This window comes from Pseudorasbora parva, chromosome 9, assembly GCF_024679245.1.
Source record: "Pseudorasbora parva isolate DD20220531a chromosome 9, ASM2467924v1, whole genome shotgun sequence".
Classification (NCBI taxonomy): Eukaryota; Metazoa; Chordata; class Actinopteri; order Cypriniformes; family Gobionidae; genus Pseudorasbora; species Pseudorasbora parva.
The window spans coordinates 1099970-1115263 of NC_090180.1; the positions used below are offsets into that span (position 1 = coordinate 1099970).

General features: G+C 38.2%; 1 protein-coding gene across 1 annotated transcript in view; it reads right to left on the reverse strand.

Annotated features, from left to right (window-relative positions):
- rasal2 (RAS protein activator like 2) overlaps window positions 1-15294 on the reverse strand; it is a 123129-nt gene that overhangs the window by 73285 nt on the left and 34550 nt on the right. The window contains exons 2-3 of the mRNA XM_067453473.1: window positions 10969-11096; window positions 9238-9355 (exon numbers count right to left, since the gene is read on the reverse strand). Of these exons, the coding sequence (XP_067309574.1) occupies window positions 9238-9355; window positions 10969-11096 (246 nt within the window). The remainder of the gene's footprint in view (window positions 1-9237; window positions 9356-10968; window positions 11097-15294) is intronic.

Sequence of the window (15294 nt, forward strand, 5' to 3'; positions counted from 1 at the left end):
AGATGTGTTCTGAGACAGCAAAAAGTAGCTAGCGTTATTCTAGAACTGTAGAATAATGGCCTACAGGGGAATACTCCACTGTAGAATAATGGTGGCACAAAATGGCGGCTTCGCTGTAAGGGACCCGTGGTGCGTGTAGATAGAAACGGTGAGAAATCCTGTCCCCCTTTCAAATAGTGTCCGCTTAGGACCTAATGTAGTAGCGGTTTTAAATGCCTGATCAAAAACTATATATATATATATATATATATATATATATATATATATATAGTAAGTATTTGAGCACCCTGCTATTTTGCAAGTTCTCCCCCTTAGAAATCATGGAGGGGTCTGAAATTGTCGTCGTAGGTGCATGGCCACTGTGAGAGACATAATCTAAAAAAAAAAATCCAGAAATAACAATGTATGATTTTTTAACTATTTATTTGTATGATACAGCTGCAAGTAAGTGTTTGAACACCTGTCTATCAGCTAGAGTTCTGACTCTCAGACCTGTTAGTCTGCCTTTAAAATGTCCACCTCCACTCTATTTATTATCCTACATTAGATGCACCTGTTTAAAATAACAAGTGCAAAATAATAGTGACTATAAGTAAAACATTTGCATGTGTGGATGGAGTCATGTTCTATAGATTTAACATAACCTTTGAACTCATTTAAGGAAATCAGACTCTGTAGTTTCTACATTCTTCATTCCAATTTGAAGGACCTACAGAAAACACTTAAACTACAGAGTCTAATGATGAGTCCCATCCCAGGAACACCATCCCTACTGTGAAGCACGGGGGTGGCAGCATCATGCTGTGGGGGTGTCTCCGGTCTCCAGACCTAAACCCAATAGAGGATCTTTGGAGGAGCTCAAACTCCGTGTTTCTCAGCGACAGGCCAGAAACCTGACGGCTCTAGAGAAGATCTGTGTGGAGGAGTGCAAACCTGCAAAAAGACTACAGCAAACGCTTGACCTCTGGAGCGGCAAACAGAGGCTACTGGACCAAATATTAACATTGATTTTATCAGGTGTCATAATACTTCTTATCATCACTCATTGTCCCTGATGCCTTATTAGTGTTCCAGAGTACTCTAAAGTATTTAGATTAATGACTTTTTAAAGCATGTATTTTGTAACCTGTAGTACCACACACACACACACACAATTTACTTTCATCGTTTGGGGGGGGGGTTGATGAAAGGATGGCAGTCTCCAAGATCTCATTTTGTGAAGAAATAGTGCCATAATTAATATAGATGATAAATATAAAAGTATGGCTGCACGGCTGTATTTCGCTCAGTGTGTAAGGCTGAAGTTCACCGGCTACATGCGTGAGAAAGCACAGGGAACTCTCAGCGGTAGGAATGGATGGGGAAGTGAAGCTCCACTCATTGTTTTGAATGCCATTTCATACTGTAGTTGTATTTTAAATAAGTCAATTCATCAACAGAGCCTAATGTCAAAGCAGAAAATACTGGAACTAGATTTACATTTTCAAAAGACTTGAAATTCATCAAAAGCTTGGTTTATGGTTTTAAATAAGTTCAGGATTTAGGCGGTGGTTCAGTGCAGATGAAATTTGGTAGCAGTATGAAATATTACACATGCACTCTAAAAATGCTGGGTTAAAAATAGACCACGTTGGTTTTAAAATGGACAAACCCAGAGATTGGGTTGTTTTAGCCCTGCGCTTGTTAAACGTTTGACCAACCTGTTGAGCAGTTTTATTTTGGGCTAAAACAACCCAACCGCAGGGCTAAAACAACCCATTTATTAGGTCAAAACAACCCAACTACTGGGCTAAACCAACCCATTCACTGGGCTAAAACAACCGAACCCCAGGGCTAAAACAACCCAACCGCAGGGCTAAAACAACCCAACCACTGGGTTAAAACAGCCCATTCACTGGGCTAAAACAACCCAACCGTTGGGCTAAAACAGCCCATTTACTGGGCTAAAACAACCCAACCGCTGGGCTAAAACAGCCCATTCACTGGACTAAAACAACCCAACCACAGGGCTAAAACAACCCAACCGCAGGGCTAAACCAACCCATTCCCTGGGCTAAAGCAACCCAAACACAGGGCTAAAACAAACCCATTTGCTGGGCTAAAACAACCCAACTGTTGGGCTAAAACAGCCCGTTTACTGGGCTAAAACAACCCAACCACTGGGCTGAAACAGCCCATTCAATGGGCTAAAACAGCCCATTCACTGGGCTAAAACAACCCAACCGCAGGGAAGAAACAACCTAATTGCTGGGTTCGTCCATTTTCAACCCAACTTGGGTTGTTTTTAACCAAGCATTTTTATTGTCGTTAACTGTCAGAGACCCGCTGTTTAAATCAATGATGCCTATTTTCCACACGTGCTGAAGCTCCAGATAACAGCAATGGGAGATGTATCATAGCAGCAGGTCTGGCAGGGGAATATCTGCCATGTGATGCTCACAGCATGACAACGTCACACAATACGGTTACTCTTCAGGTCTCTCACCTGAACTTTCCCTTCCCGTTCTGAGACATTATTCCCATCATCATCATCTTGCCTAAACACGGCCGGAAGTTCTACAGCATGCCCGCTGAACTACTGCATCCTTATTTCTTCCAATAAAACACTCACACATGTTGCTTAGGAACAATATTAGTGGATGTGTAAAGCGGAGACATTTATTAATAGCAAAATCAATCGGACATATTAGGAAGAGCAACTGTACAATGAGACTCATCTGCCGAAATAAATAACCATTATTCTATTTTAGTCTCTATTAAACGCCTCATTACTTTCCCCACAGAGTCGAACAGAACATTTATATCAAAAACAGAACATATCTCGAATAAAACAGAACATATCTCGAGTAAAACAGAACATATCTCGAGTAAAACAGAACATATCTCGAGTAAAACAGAACATATCTCGAGTAAAACAGAACATATCTCGAGTAAAACAGAACATATCTCGAATAAAACAGAACATATCTCGAGTAAAACAGAACATATCTCGAGTAAAACAGAACATATCTCGAGTAAAACAGAACATATCTCGAGTAAAACAGAACATATCTCGAATAAAACAGAACATATCTCGAGTAAAACAGAACATATCTCGAGTAAAACAGAACATATCTCGAGTAAAACAGAACATATCTCGAGTAAAACAGAACATATCTCGAGTAAAACAGAACATATCTCGAGTAAAACAGAACATATCTCGAGTAAAACAGAACATATCTCGAATAAAACAGAACATATCTCGAGTAAAACAGAACATATCTCGAGTAAAACAGAACATATCTCGAGTAAAACAGAACATATCTCGAGTAAAACAGAACATATCTCGAGTAAAACAGAACATATCTCGAGTAAAACAGAACATATCTCGAGTAAAACAGAACATATCTCGAATAAAACAGAACATATCTCGAGTAAAACAGAACATATCTCGAGTAAAACAGAACATATCTCGAATAAAACAGAACATATCTCGAGTAAAACAGAACATATCTCGAGTAAAACAGAACATATCTCGAATAAAACAGAACATATCTCGAGTAAAACAGAACATATCTCGAGTAAAACAGAACATATCTCGAATAAAACAGAACATATCTCGAGTAAAACAGAACATATCTCGAGTAAAAGAGAGTTAATCTAATAATCTGTCATCTGGTTTCCCTGTAATGCGAGTCTAAATGTTTACTTTCAGTTTATGGACACAAAGTTTAGATTCTACAAACTATATTTAGTGTGTGTGTGTGTGTGTGTGTGTGTGTGTGTGTGTGTGTGTGTGTGTGTGTGTGTGTGTGTGTGTGTGTGTGTGTGTGTGTGTGTGTGTGATAGAGAGAAATGTAAACCAACATCAACAATCAATAGTTTATAAATATCTCTGTTTGCTGAGTGAGACGTCAGAAACTCATTGTCTTGACAACTAATACCACACACACACACACACACACACACACACACTGCATTTTTACTTTCTCATAAAAACTCCTCCTGTGTGATTTATAAGCCTTTTGTAAAGTGGGGCCATGGGTAATGTCCTCATATCTCACCCTCTCCTGTAATACCTGTGTCATACCCATGGCATTATACACATTTGTGTCCTCATATGTCACACACACACACACACACACACACACACACACTCGAGCTGTTCTGAATGGCCACAGAAATCCTCATTGTGGAGCGGAGCATTAACATATAAATAACCTCAGAGTCTGAGGCTCAGCGGGTCTGGGGGAGAATATGGCTCCGCACCCTATCCCTCCTCACACACACACACACACACACACACACACACACACACACACACACACACAACAGCCCGTTCTGTCCCATTGCATTCCTCCACACGCCTCCTCGCTCAAGCACGCCCGGCCCACAGAGGTCACGGGGTCAACTCTATTCTACCCGACTCAAACATGACCAAATGCTATGAGAAAGAGTGCAGATATGGAGGGATGAAAAAGATGGAAATAAAAGTGAAGTGGATGAGTGTGAACCAAGCCTGCAGTCTCCCTCTCATTTACTGAAGCTTTCGGGCCTCGATCGCCCCCCGGTGGCCGGTCCCAGTATAGCCGCCCCTCTGTGTTTTCTAATGGGCGCGAGGCAAACTAAATAATAAAATTACAGTTCAAAAATTTCCCCCCAAAGTTAGTTTATGTCACTGAAGGCAGTTATCATCATGATGATTTCATTTCAGGTGTTCGTTTTAAAAATAAGTTTAGTTTGAGTTAGTTATTTGATGCTATAAAAACGGGGGGTGTGACGTCATGATTGACAGCTGAGACTGACGGCTTCTCTGAGTGAAGTTCTTACTGAGGCACTAACGGATTTTTTCTAAATTTTTGGGAGCAGATTAGAGCTTTAGCTTTAATTTCTACATTTCCATAACTGTTTATTTCACACCAACATAATTAAATGTTCTGCATCTGCGAGAGTGTGGGCGGGCTTTTGATATCGCAGCTGTACTTCCTGCTCTACTTCCTGCGCTCTACTGCGCAACTCCGGTCCCGAAATCGCTACTGCGCAGACTCGGTCCCAAGATGTCCGCGCCGTGCAAGGCCTCCTGAAAGCTTCAAATATGGCAAGCGGAAACGGATGATGTCGAGTCGTCCATATTTTTTTACGGTCTATGGTGTGAACACTAACACTTATTAATCTGCATTGGGAACAGCAGTGTGTGTTTGAGGCTCAAACTCATGCCCTCTCAGGCCTTCTGACGAACACAACGGCATTCTGGGAAAATCTCTCATTGTTTTCTGTTCATCCAATGACAGTCAATGAGTCGCTTCAGACCGACGGCTTTCATCATATCACCTCAAACACACTCAACTCTTCAACCTTACCACGACGGGAATAAAAGATCACGCTAAATATTGCTCTCCGAGTAAAAGGCAGAGTTTATTGCCAATAACTATAAAATCCGTTATTAATATGAGCTCTTAATCATACATTATGACTATGGGAGCTTGTTTATGCCACAGAATAAAAAATACAAAGGTAATTAAGAGTTTTCTTGCGAGTTATAAAGTCAGAATTATGATATATAAACTTGAAATTCTGAAAAAAAGTATTTTTTCCCCAGAATTGGACTTTATAACTCGCAATTGCAAGTTTAGATCTCACAGTTCTGAGAAAAGTACTACGAATTACAAGATATAAAGACATTTTTCTAGAATTGTGCGATAAAAAAAGATGCAATTACCTTTTTATTTTTAATCAGTGGCAGAAACAGCTTCGTTAGTTTATTGCCATTAACTATACGTTTAGTTATTAATATGAGCTTATAATCATATACTTTATGACTATGGCAGCTTGTTCACGCCACAGGATTAAAAATACAAACGGTAATTGTGATAAGTTATCTTGCTATTCTGACTTTCTTTCTTGCAATTATGAGTTTTAAAGTCAGAATTGTGAGATATAAAATTGCAATTGTGAGAAAATTCACCATTCTGACTTTATAGCAATCGTGAGTTTAGATAATAAATGTGCGAGAATTGTGATTTTTTTAATTGTGCAATAAAAAGTTAAAAGTATTTAAGCAGCACTAGGTAACTTTTCAACCTTCATAATATATTTTTTAAGACTCTTGTGATGATCCATCAACTTACAATAGGTTGAATGACACGTCTGCCATAGCCTGATGGGGTTTGTATCGTTTTTAATCGTACTTTTAAACTTCGGGTTTCAGGTAGTAACCCGAGAACAAAAAGAACTACAAAATTCTGCTTTACGGCATATACGTCACTTCCACCAACACACACACTTCCTTACATTCAGACGTGCGAGCCCAACTGTGTTCGTCGGATAATATAGTCATGTCCGAAGCAGCACAGACAAATAAGAAAGAAAAGGTTTTGTTGGAGGAAAGCAATAAGAGGAAACGAGAAAGTGATTAAAGGCCGGACGAGGATCAACATGTGACCAGCGTTTGCTCGTGGGCGTGAGCTGAAGGAGGCGTGCCCGACCGATGCTGTCCTGCTTGTTACGGTGATTACCGACCACTCAAACATTGAACTGAAGTATCATATAGATTCTGGAAAACGCTAACCGATAGACTACTATAATGACGCTGGCTTGTAAACGTGAGCATCGCGATTATTTGGTGTTTGAAAAAAATAAAACCCATGAAATGATATTCATATGACATGCTGGAGCATATTCCACTGACTGTACCTGGGATGAAGACATTTCCCACGCGCCGCCAGAAGAACACCTGCATGTGAACTCCTCCTGCAGTGTTCAGGGGAACTGTTAGTGCTGCACCGACCCGCGGGACGCTTTTATGAAGTTATTTGGCCCGCACCGCACCACTGGATATATTTTTACAACCCGCTGCGCACCCGCGACCATTAAATAGACATACGGGGTCCACGGGTTATGAGACGACCCGCGCATCGCTAGTTCAGGGCTATCAGGGCTGTCATGTCAACAAATGCACGCGCGATGGCATCCCCTGCTGTAGGGGGACAGAGCTTACGACAGTAGTTGAGGACATTATTTTTCCCAACTGTAGGGGGACCCCGAGAGCAAAAGTTGCCAAGTGCTGCTTTAAACAAAATTATGTTTTCCCCTTCAGAATTGGATTTTATAACTCATTGTAACACAATTCTGAGAAAATTAGCAAGAATTACAAGATATAAACTCATAGCCATATTTGATAATTAACCTCATAGCACAGAATTATGTAAATTCACAATTGCAATTTTTAGAACTGTGCAATAAAAAGTTGCAATTACCTTTTAATTTTTGATAAGTGGCAGAAACAGCTTCCATAGTTTATCGTCATGACAACCGTGATTTTCACTGTCAGACGGTAGGGGGCGCTGTTACGCATCTCCTGAATGAGCACTGAATCTCCAATCAAAACACAGGCGAAGGAGATGCAGAAACCGCAGATGCAAATATAAAATATTATAATGATCACGATCATCAACATTAAACATCATATAAATCAAATCTATCTAATGTTAGTGAATGAGATGTGGAGCTCCAGGACTGAAGGTGTTGATGGACTCGACCTGTGTTTGATCATCTCTCAATCTGAGTCAGTCTTTCACACACACACACACACACACACACACGAGTTTCTCAGCTTTTGCTCAAAATGTTGCTTTTTTAATGAAACTTACCCATATTGAAGTGTTGATAAAAAAAACGAATGCATGAAGCGAGAATAAAACTAGTTTTTTCTGTTTAAAAGAAGAGGGTCAGCTCTTATAATATATTGATATATTGCATGCTCAGATATTCATAAAACTCAATGTTCTATGGCCTATTAGATGTTTGGGGAAATGGTCAAAACCCCAAAATGTTGTTTCACTGAAGAATTCAGGTCTGGCTCAACATAAGAGTGTGTAAAAGCTGACAGAACAGTCTCATCTAGTCACAATGAGGGCAGTGTGTGTGTGTGTGTGTGTGTGTGTGTGTGTGTGTGTGTGTGTGTGTGTGTGTGTGTGTGTGTGTGTAGAATCGTGCATTTGAATCACACAACTGATCTTTGTTTTTGTGCAATATTCCACAGTTATCATCATGCATATTTGTGCCCCCGGTCTGACATTTCTCTAAGCTCAGCCAGTGTTGTCTAAATCCATCACATCTCTAATGGCTTATGATTACTGCACACAAATATTCATTTTTTATTTTTTTTTAAAGACTTCAAAAGAGGAGCTTCTTGCTAAAAAATATCTAGTTTGAGCAAAACTAGCAATAAAATACATTCAAAATATAAAAATAAAATGTCTATTTACAGGCAATAATTCTCTTACACTGCAGAAAATGCTCTTCTTACTCAGTATTTTTGTCTTGTTTCTAGTCCAAACATCTAAAGATTCTTAAAACAAGAAGTATTTACTAGACAAGCAAAAGTAATTGTCTGTTTTGGGGAAAATAACTCAAAATGAAGAGAGTTTTTGCTTAAAATAAGATAAATAATCTGCCAATGGGGTGAGAAAAATAATCTTAATTCAAACAATTAATAATTTAAACAAATTTAAACACACACACACAAATAATTCACCCCATTGGCAGATTATTTATCTTATTTTAAGCAAAAACTCTCTTCATTTAGAGTTATTTTCCCCAAAACAGACAATAATTTTGCTTGTCTAGTAAATGTTTCTTAATGTAAGAATTTTTGGATATTTAGACTAGAAACAAGACAAAAATACTGAGTAAGAAGAGCTTTTTTTGCAGCGTTATAACCAATAGCTATAAATATTTGATATTAAAAACTCTATACTGTATTTATTCCTCAGAAAATAAGTGAATAATGGTATCACAATATTGATTGATTATTAATAGCTGATAATGATTTTCATTCATGACTGATATAGTCTATATTATTCTTGTATCAAAAACTTGAATTTTTATATTAAGATCATGCTCCATGAAGATATTTAGCACATGTTCATATCATAAATGTATTATTAGTAGTAATATGCATTGCTAAGGACTTCATTTGGACAACTTTAAAGGAGATTTTCTCAATATTTAGATGTTTTTGCACCCTCAGATTCCAGATGTTCAAATATTGTCCTATCCTAACAAACCATACATCAATGGAGAGATTATTAATTCAGCTTTCAGATCATCTACACATCTCAACATTGACCCTTATGACTGGGTTTGGGCTCCGGGGTCTCATTTATTAATGTTATAAAATGGAGGAAATTTAACAGTTAAATATATATCTGCTAACCCATTCAAACCTGTGTAATATAGTCTGGTTCTGGACCTCACCTGGGCCAGTGGCTCCCTCTGCTGGATACTCCAGGAATGGCCCTTCACTGACCGTCCTCCTCAGGCTCCGCCCCTTCCATGAGGACACTGACGGGCTTTCATGGACCTCAGATGGCATCTGGGAACAGAGGTCAGAGGTCACAGCAGGTTAGAAAGTCCTTTTCTTTAACATTTTCACACCAATTAACTATCCGTTTAAATGAACCTGAAAGCAACCTGTCAATTAAATTATTGAATTAACTATTCCAATGCATTAAATGAATTGATTATTCCCTTTCATAACCTCAAGGTGAAACACAGACAGAGGGATGAGGAACTCAATGCAGGAAAACGAGGCTCTTTAACCGCCTATAGTCGACCAATTGGTTAGTTATTCAAATCACAAATGTGACCCTGGAGCCCAAACCCAGTCATAAGGGTCAATGTTGAGATGTGTAGATGATCTGAAAGCTGAATTAATAATCTCTCCATTGATGTATGGTTTGTTAGGATAGGACAATATTTGAACATCTGGAATCTGAGGGTGCAAAAACATCTAAATATTGAGAAAATCTCCTTTAAAGTTGTCCAAATGAAGTCCTTAGCAATGCATATTACTACTAATAATACATTTATGATATATTTACGGTAGTTTGTATAGCTGCACATTTACAGCATGAAGTAATATTTAAACCTTTAACGTTTTATATTAATAACATTTCTAAGGCTTGTTTTACAATTCTGCCTTTTTCTTGCAATTGCTTTATCATAATTCTGAGGGGGAAAGACAGAATATTGAGCTTATATCTTTGCAATTCTGAGATTTCTTAGAATTGTTAAAGAAAAGTTTGGTAATGCAGTGAAAAAAAGTCTAAATTGTGCGATATAAGCTTGAAACGAGCTCTTTATTGTTTATTAGGAAACGCTTGTGCGGTTGTATTAGTTAACATTAGTTAATGCATTATGAACTACACTTCTGTTCAGCATTTGTTCATCTCTGTTAATGTTAGCTAATATAAATCCAGCTGTTAGTTCACAGCGCATTAACTCATGTTAACAAGATTTTAATAATGCATTAGTAAATGTTGAACTTAACATTAACAGAGATAAATGAGTGCAGTTGATTATTAGCTCATGTTAACTAATGACCATTATTGTAAAGTGTGACCTTATGACAGCTTCTAGAGCGAAAGTAATTGTCTTGTTTTGGGGAAAATAACTCAAAATGAAGAGAGTTTTTGCTTAAAATAAGATAAATAATCTGCCAATGGGGTGAGAAAAATAATCTTGTTTTCTGTTTGAATTAAGATTATTTTTCTCACCCCATTGGCAGATTATTTATCTTATTTTAAGCAAAAACTCTCTTCATTTTGAGTTATTTTCCCAAAACAAGACAATTACTTTTGCTTGTCTAGTAAATACTTCTTGTTTTAAGAATTTTTAGATGTTTGGACTAGAAACAAGACAGAAATATTGAGGAAGAAGAGCATTTTTTGCAGTTTGGCATAAAAGAAAAATGGATAATTGTGCCCCTTATAATGTATTGTTGGCTATGGCCACAGATATAGCCGTGAGATTATGACTGGTGTTGATATATATCATATGTTGTAATTTGTAAAACGATTTCCATCCAGGTCAATAAATGCCATCTGTAAGCGACACATTTAACCCTCAAAAGGGGAAACGTCCAACAAAGCCCAATCCTCATGTGCGAGGCGGAGGACGAGAGAAGAATGGGGATGGAGCGCTCACCTCTTCCTCTTTGTTGAGCAGGATGAGCTGGTTATCCGTCAGGATGCAGTATTTTCTCTCCCAAACGCAGGGCTCCGTGAATGGAGACTGTCCGCAGGAGAAGTGGTGGCTGGCCGGACCTTTCACATCTGGGCACAGAACACACACCTCACAATCAGCACACAAACACACACCCTCTTCATTTTATCTAATAACTACTAGTACAAATACATGGGCGTCGGAACCATTGTGCAGAGCTGGACAAATACACAACTTCATTACTTGAGTAAAAGTACTACTGGTCAAATTACTACAAGTTACTACTCTACTCCAAATTACAAATTACTTTACTCAATTATAAGTGAAAGATGTAAAATCAGGTTTTTACTGGAGTAAAAGTACAGAAGTATTTGATTTTAAAAGTGCTGAAGTATCAAAAGTAAATGTCCTTCTTTATGTCGCCGCATTATTGTATTATAGTTGTCTAAATGCACATTATGCCATCATGGTTTAAGCCAGTCAGTGACGCTCCATCTGACACACTAGCAGACGACTAACTTAAACTCATTTAAATACTTGTAGAAAAGTTACAAAGCTGCTGTCACTTTAAGGCCGAATGCACGGATCCAATACACTGATACACATCTGATATTCTCACACTGTTCACCTTCACTGAAGACAGAATCAACTTTGTTTATGTGAATCCTCCACTAAATGAGCATTTGGACATCCGTCTTCTTCCATTTTGCTCTAAACTATAAATCAGTGTTTAATAAATGCTGTGAAATCATTGAACTTCACGAGACTCTACAAGAGTGATTCCTGAAAGGCTTTCTGCAAAAACCCAAACACCTTTTAAAGAAGAAAAAAATCATCACTGACTTTCAAAGCTGCGACAGAAACGACTTTCCACTTCGAGGACCTTGATAGAAATGTAGTGGAGTAAAGAGGACGATATTTGTCTTTCAGATGGAGTGAAGTTAAAGTCAGAAGATTACAGAAAAAATAACACTCCAGTAAAGCACAGAGACTCAAACAGTGAACTTCAGTACAGGACTCGAGGAAATGAAAAGCAAAAAACACTAAATAACGACTTATATAGTGATGGCCGATTTCAGAACAAAGCTTCGAACCGTTATGAGTCAGTGAATCGATTCGTGATTCGGATCTCGTGTCAAACTGCTGAAATCACGAGACTCTGGCGATCCGAATCATGAATCGATTCACTGACTCATAACGGTTCGAATCATAGATCGATTCACTGACTCATAACGGTTCGAAGCTTTGTTCTGAAATCGGCCATCACTATATAAGTCGTTATTTAGTTGTTTAGGTCTATTCTGGCCTCTTCATCAATGATTGTAGAGCCGCTGTAGTGAGATGGGCTTTGTAACGACGTCTTTAGTGCCTTTATGGGTCTTGAGAGAGGAAATGACATTGGTGTCAATGAAGGCCTTTCTGAGCCATCGGATTTCAACACTAATATCTTCATCTGTGTGTGAAGATGAGCGGAGGTCTGACGGCTGGCCAACCACAGGAGGAATTAATCACACAATTTACACTTTTGGCTGAACTAACCCTTTAACCACGATTCTCTTCAGACTAAAACTTCCGGAATGAGGAATGCTTTTAATGCAGAAATAGACTCGGGCCCTTAGTGAGGCACAAACTCTTTATTTAATCACCAGTTCACCTCACAAAGATACTCAGACAATGAGTCTGCTCATCAGAAAAGTCACACTGGACTCATGAACTCATTAAGACACGTTTCAGACTCATTAAACGCCACAGTGTGAGCACCAAACAAACGTCTCTTAAACGAACTCGTCTCCCATTGTTTGGACAAACTGAGCCACCCAATGGCAGCACTCCTAGGCCATCATCAGTTGTTTTAAAGACATTTTCTTTTAAAAAAGAACATGCCACACACAATCAGACCAGAGAACCTTAGACTGCTAAAAATGCTGCTCACCCCATTGGCAGATTATTTATCTTATTTTAAGCAAAAACTCTCTTCATTTAGAGTTATTTTTCCCCAAAACAAGACAATAATTGTTACTTCTCTAGTAAATGTTTCTTAATGTAAGAGTTTTTAGATGTTTGGACTAGAAACAAGACAAAAATACTGAGTAAGAAGAGCTTTGTTTGCAGTGTAGACATTGCAATAAAAAGGCAGAATTGTAAGACAGGCCTTAGAAATGTTGTTTAAATGTTATCAATATAAAACGTTAAAGGTTTACATATTTCTTCATGCTGTAAATGTGCAGCTATACAAACTACCGTAAATATATCATAAATGTATTATTAGTAGTAATATGCATTGCTAAGGACTTCATTTGGACAACTTTAAAGGAGATTTTCTCAATATTTAGATGTTTTTGCACCCTCAGATTCCAGATGTTCAAATATTGTCCTATCCTAACAAACCATACATCAATGGAGAGATTATTAATTCAGCTTTCAGATCATCTACACATCTTGATGTCATGTGTGTAAAGTGCCTGTAGGGGGCAGCACTACACTAGTTTTCAATGCCGGCTCTTTTTAAAGGAGTCTCGGAGGAAAATGACACCAGGAAGCTCGTAATTCTCAGCATCTCTCAGAGCGAACAAACCAACCCTGTTAGGGCCAAACATGTGCTTTATGAGAGATTAGATGCATTCTGGGAATGGTTCTCACATCCCAATGCTCGTCAGAGAACATTACTGTAAAAAGCCTGATCTAAAAGCCTCGTCAATTAGTTGATCATTTAAACCTCGACCAGAGTGAGACAGAATGAACACGTCAGGATTAAAGGTCAGAGGTCAGCCCGCCCTAATGTCACTCTAGATCAGTTTTGGCAGTGAGTCTCATGAGGCCGGGTGCGACTGCACAGCTGCAAACACAAGGAACGATCAGGAGAAAACACCGCGGAGACACGCGGTTAAAACACGAGCCGAAGAGAGCCGTTAGCTCGGCTGAGACACGGGCAATATTCACCGATTCTGCCACACAACCGGTTTTTTTTTAATCAGAGAAACCATTTTAACCTTACACTGCTAAAACACTCTTCTTCCTCAGTATTTTTGTCTTGTTTCTAGTCTAAATATCTAAAAGCTCTTAAAACAAGAAGCATTTACTAGACAAGCAAAAGTAATTGTCTTGTTTTGGGGAAAATAACTCAAAATGAAGAGAGTTTTTGCTTAAAATAAGATAAATAATCTACTCTATTAAAAATAAACCCCATTGGCAGATTATTTATCTTATTTTAAACAAAAACTCTCTTCATTTTGAGTTATTTTTCCCAAAACAAGACAATTACTTTTGCTTGTCTAGTAAATGTTTCTTAATGTAAGAATGTTTAGACATTTAGAAGTGTACGGACCAATTCAACTGTTAGATAATCTGGTTAAAAATAATGTTTTTTTCTATTTATATGCACACTTAACAGTATTTTTTGTTCAAACGCTTGAGCTAAGACATTATTTTATTAAGAAATTAATGCATTTATTTAGAAAGGATGCACACAATTAAAATGTCCCGATACCACTTTTCTCTTCCGGTGCCACAGCTTTGGCTATTTGCCGATTCCGATATCAATCTGATATTTTCATTTTATTCTTGAACTAATTCTAATAATAATAATAATAATAATGAAATAAAAGGGAAAAAAGAAGCCAAAATAAGGGACACCCATTCACGACCGATTGATGTCTCCACTGCCAAAAATGCTCTTCTCATAGTAATTACAAACCGCACTTTACCAAAGGCTTATAAATCACACAGGAGGAGTTTTTATGAGAAAGTAAAAATGCAGAATGTTTCCTGTGATGGGTAGGTTTAGGGGCAGTGTGTGTGTGTGTGTGTGTGTGTGTGTGTGTGTGTGTGTGTGTGTGTGTGTGTGTGTGTGTGTGTGTGTATGTGTGTGTGTGTGTGTGTGTGTGTGTGTGTGTGTGTGTGTGTGTGTGTATGTGTGTGTGTGTCGAGTGGCAGATTTAACATACGCAGTGGCTTCTCCAGAGATCTCATATGCCATTAAGAGACGTGTGAAGTTGTTGACAACTCCATCTAAAGGAACACAATATCTTCCATAATCATCTGCGGATATTTGAGACAGCACAGCCACGAGAGGTTCAAAAATAACCGTTCAATAACAACAACATTTACATTACAAACGTGAATTCTGCATCACTGGTCTACATTGCAGCAAATAAGGCTCTTCTTCTTTAGTATTTTTGTCTTGTTTTTCCAGTCCAAACATCTAAATATTCTCAAATCAAGATGCATTTACTAGATCAGTAAAACGACATCAGATATTTTTGATGGTTTTCTGGGGAATAATCTGATTTCTGTTCGGGACGGAAACAA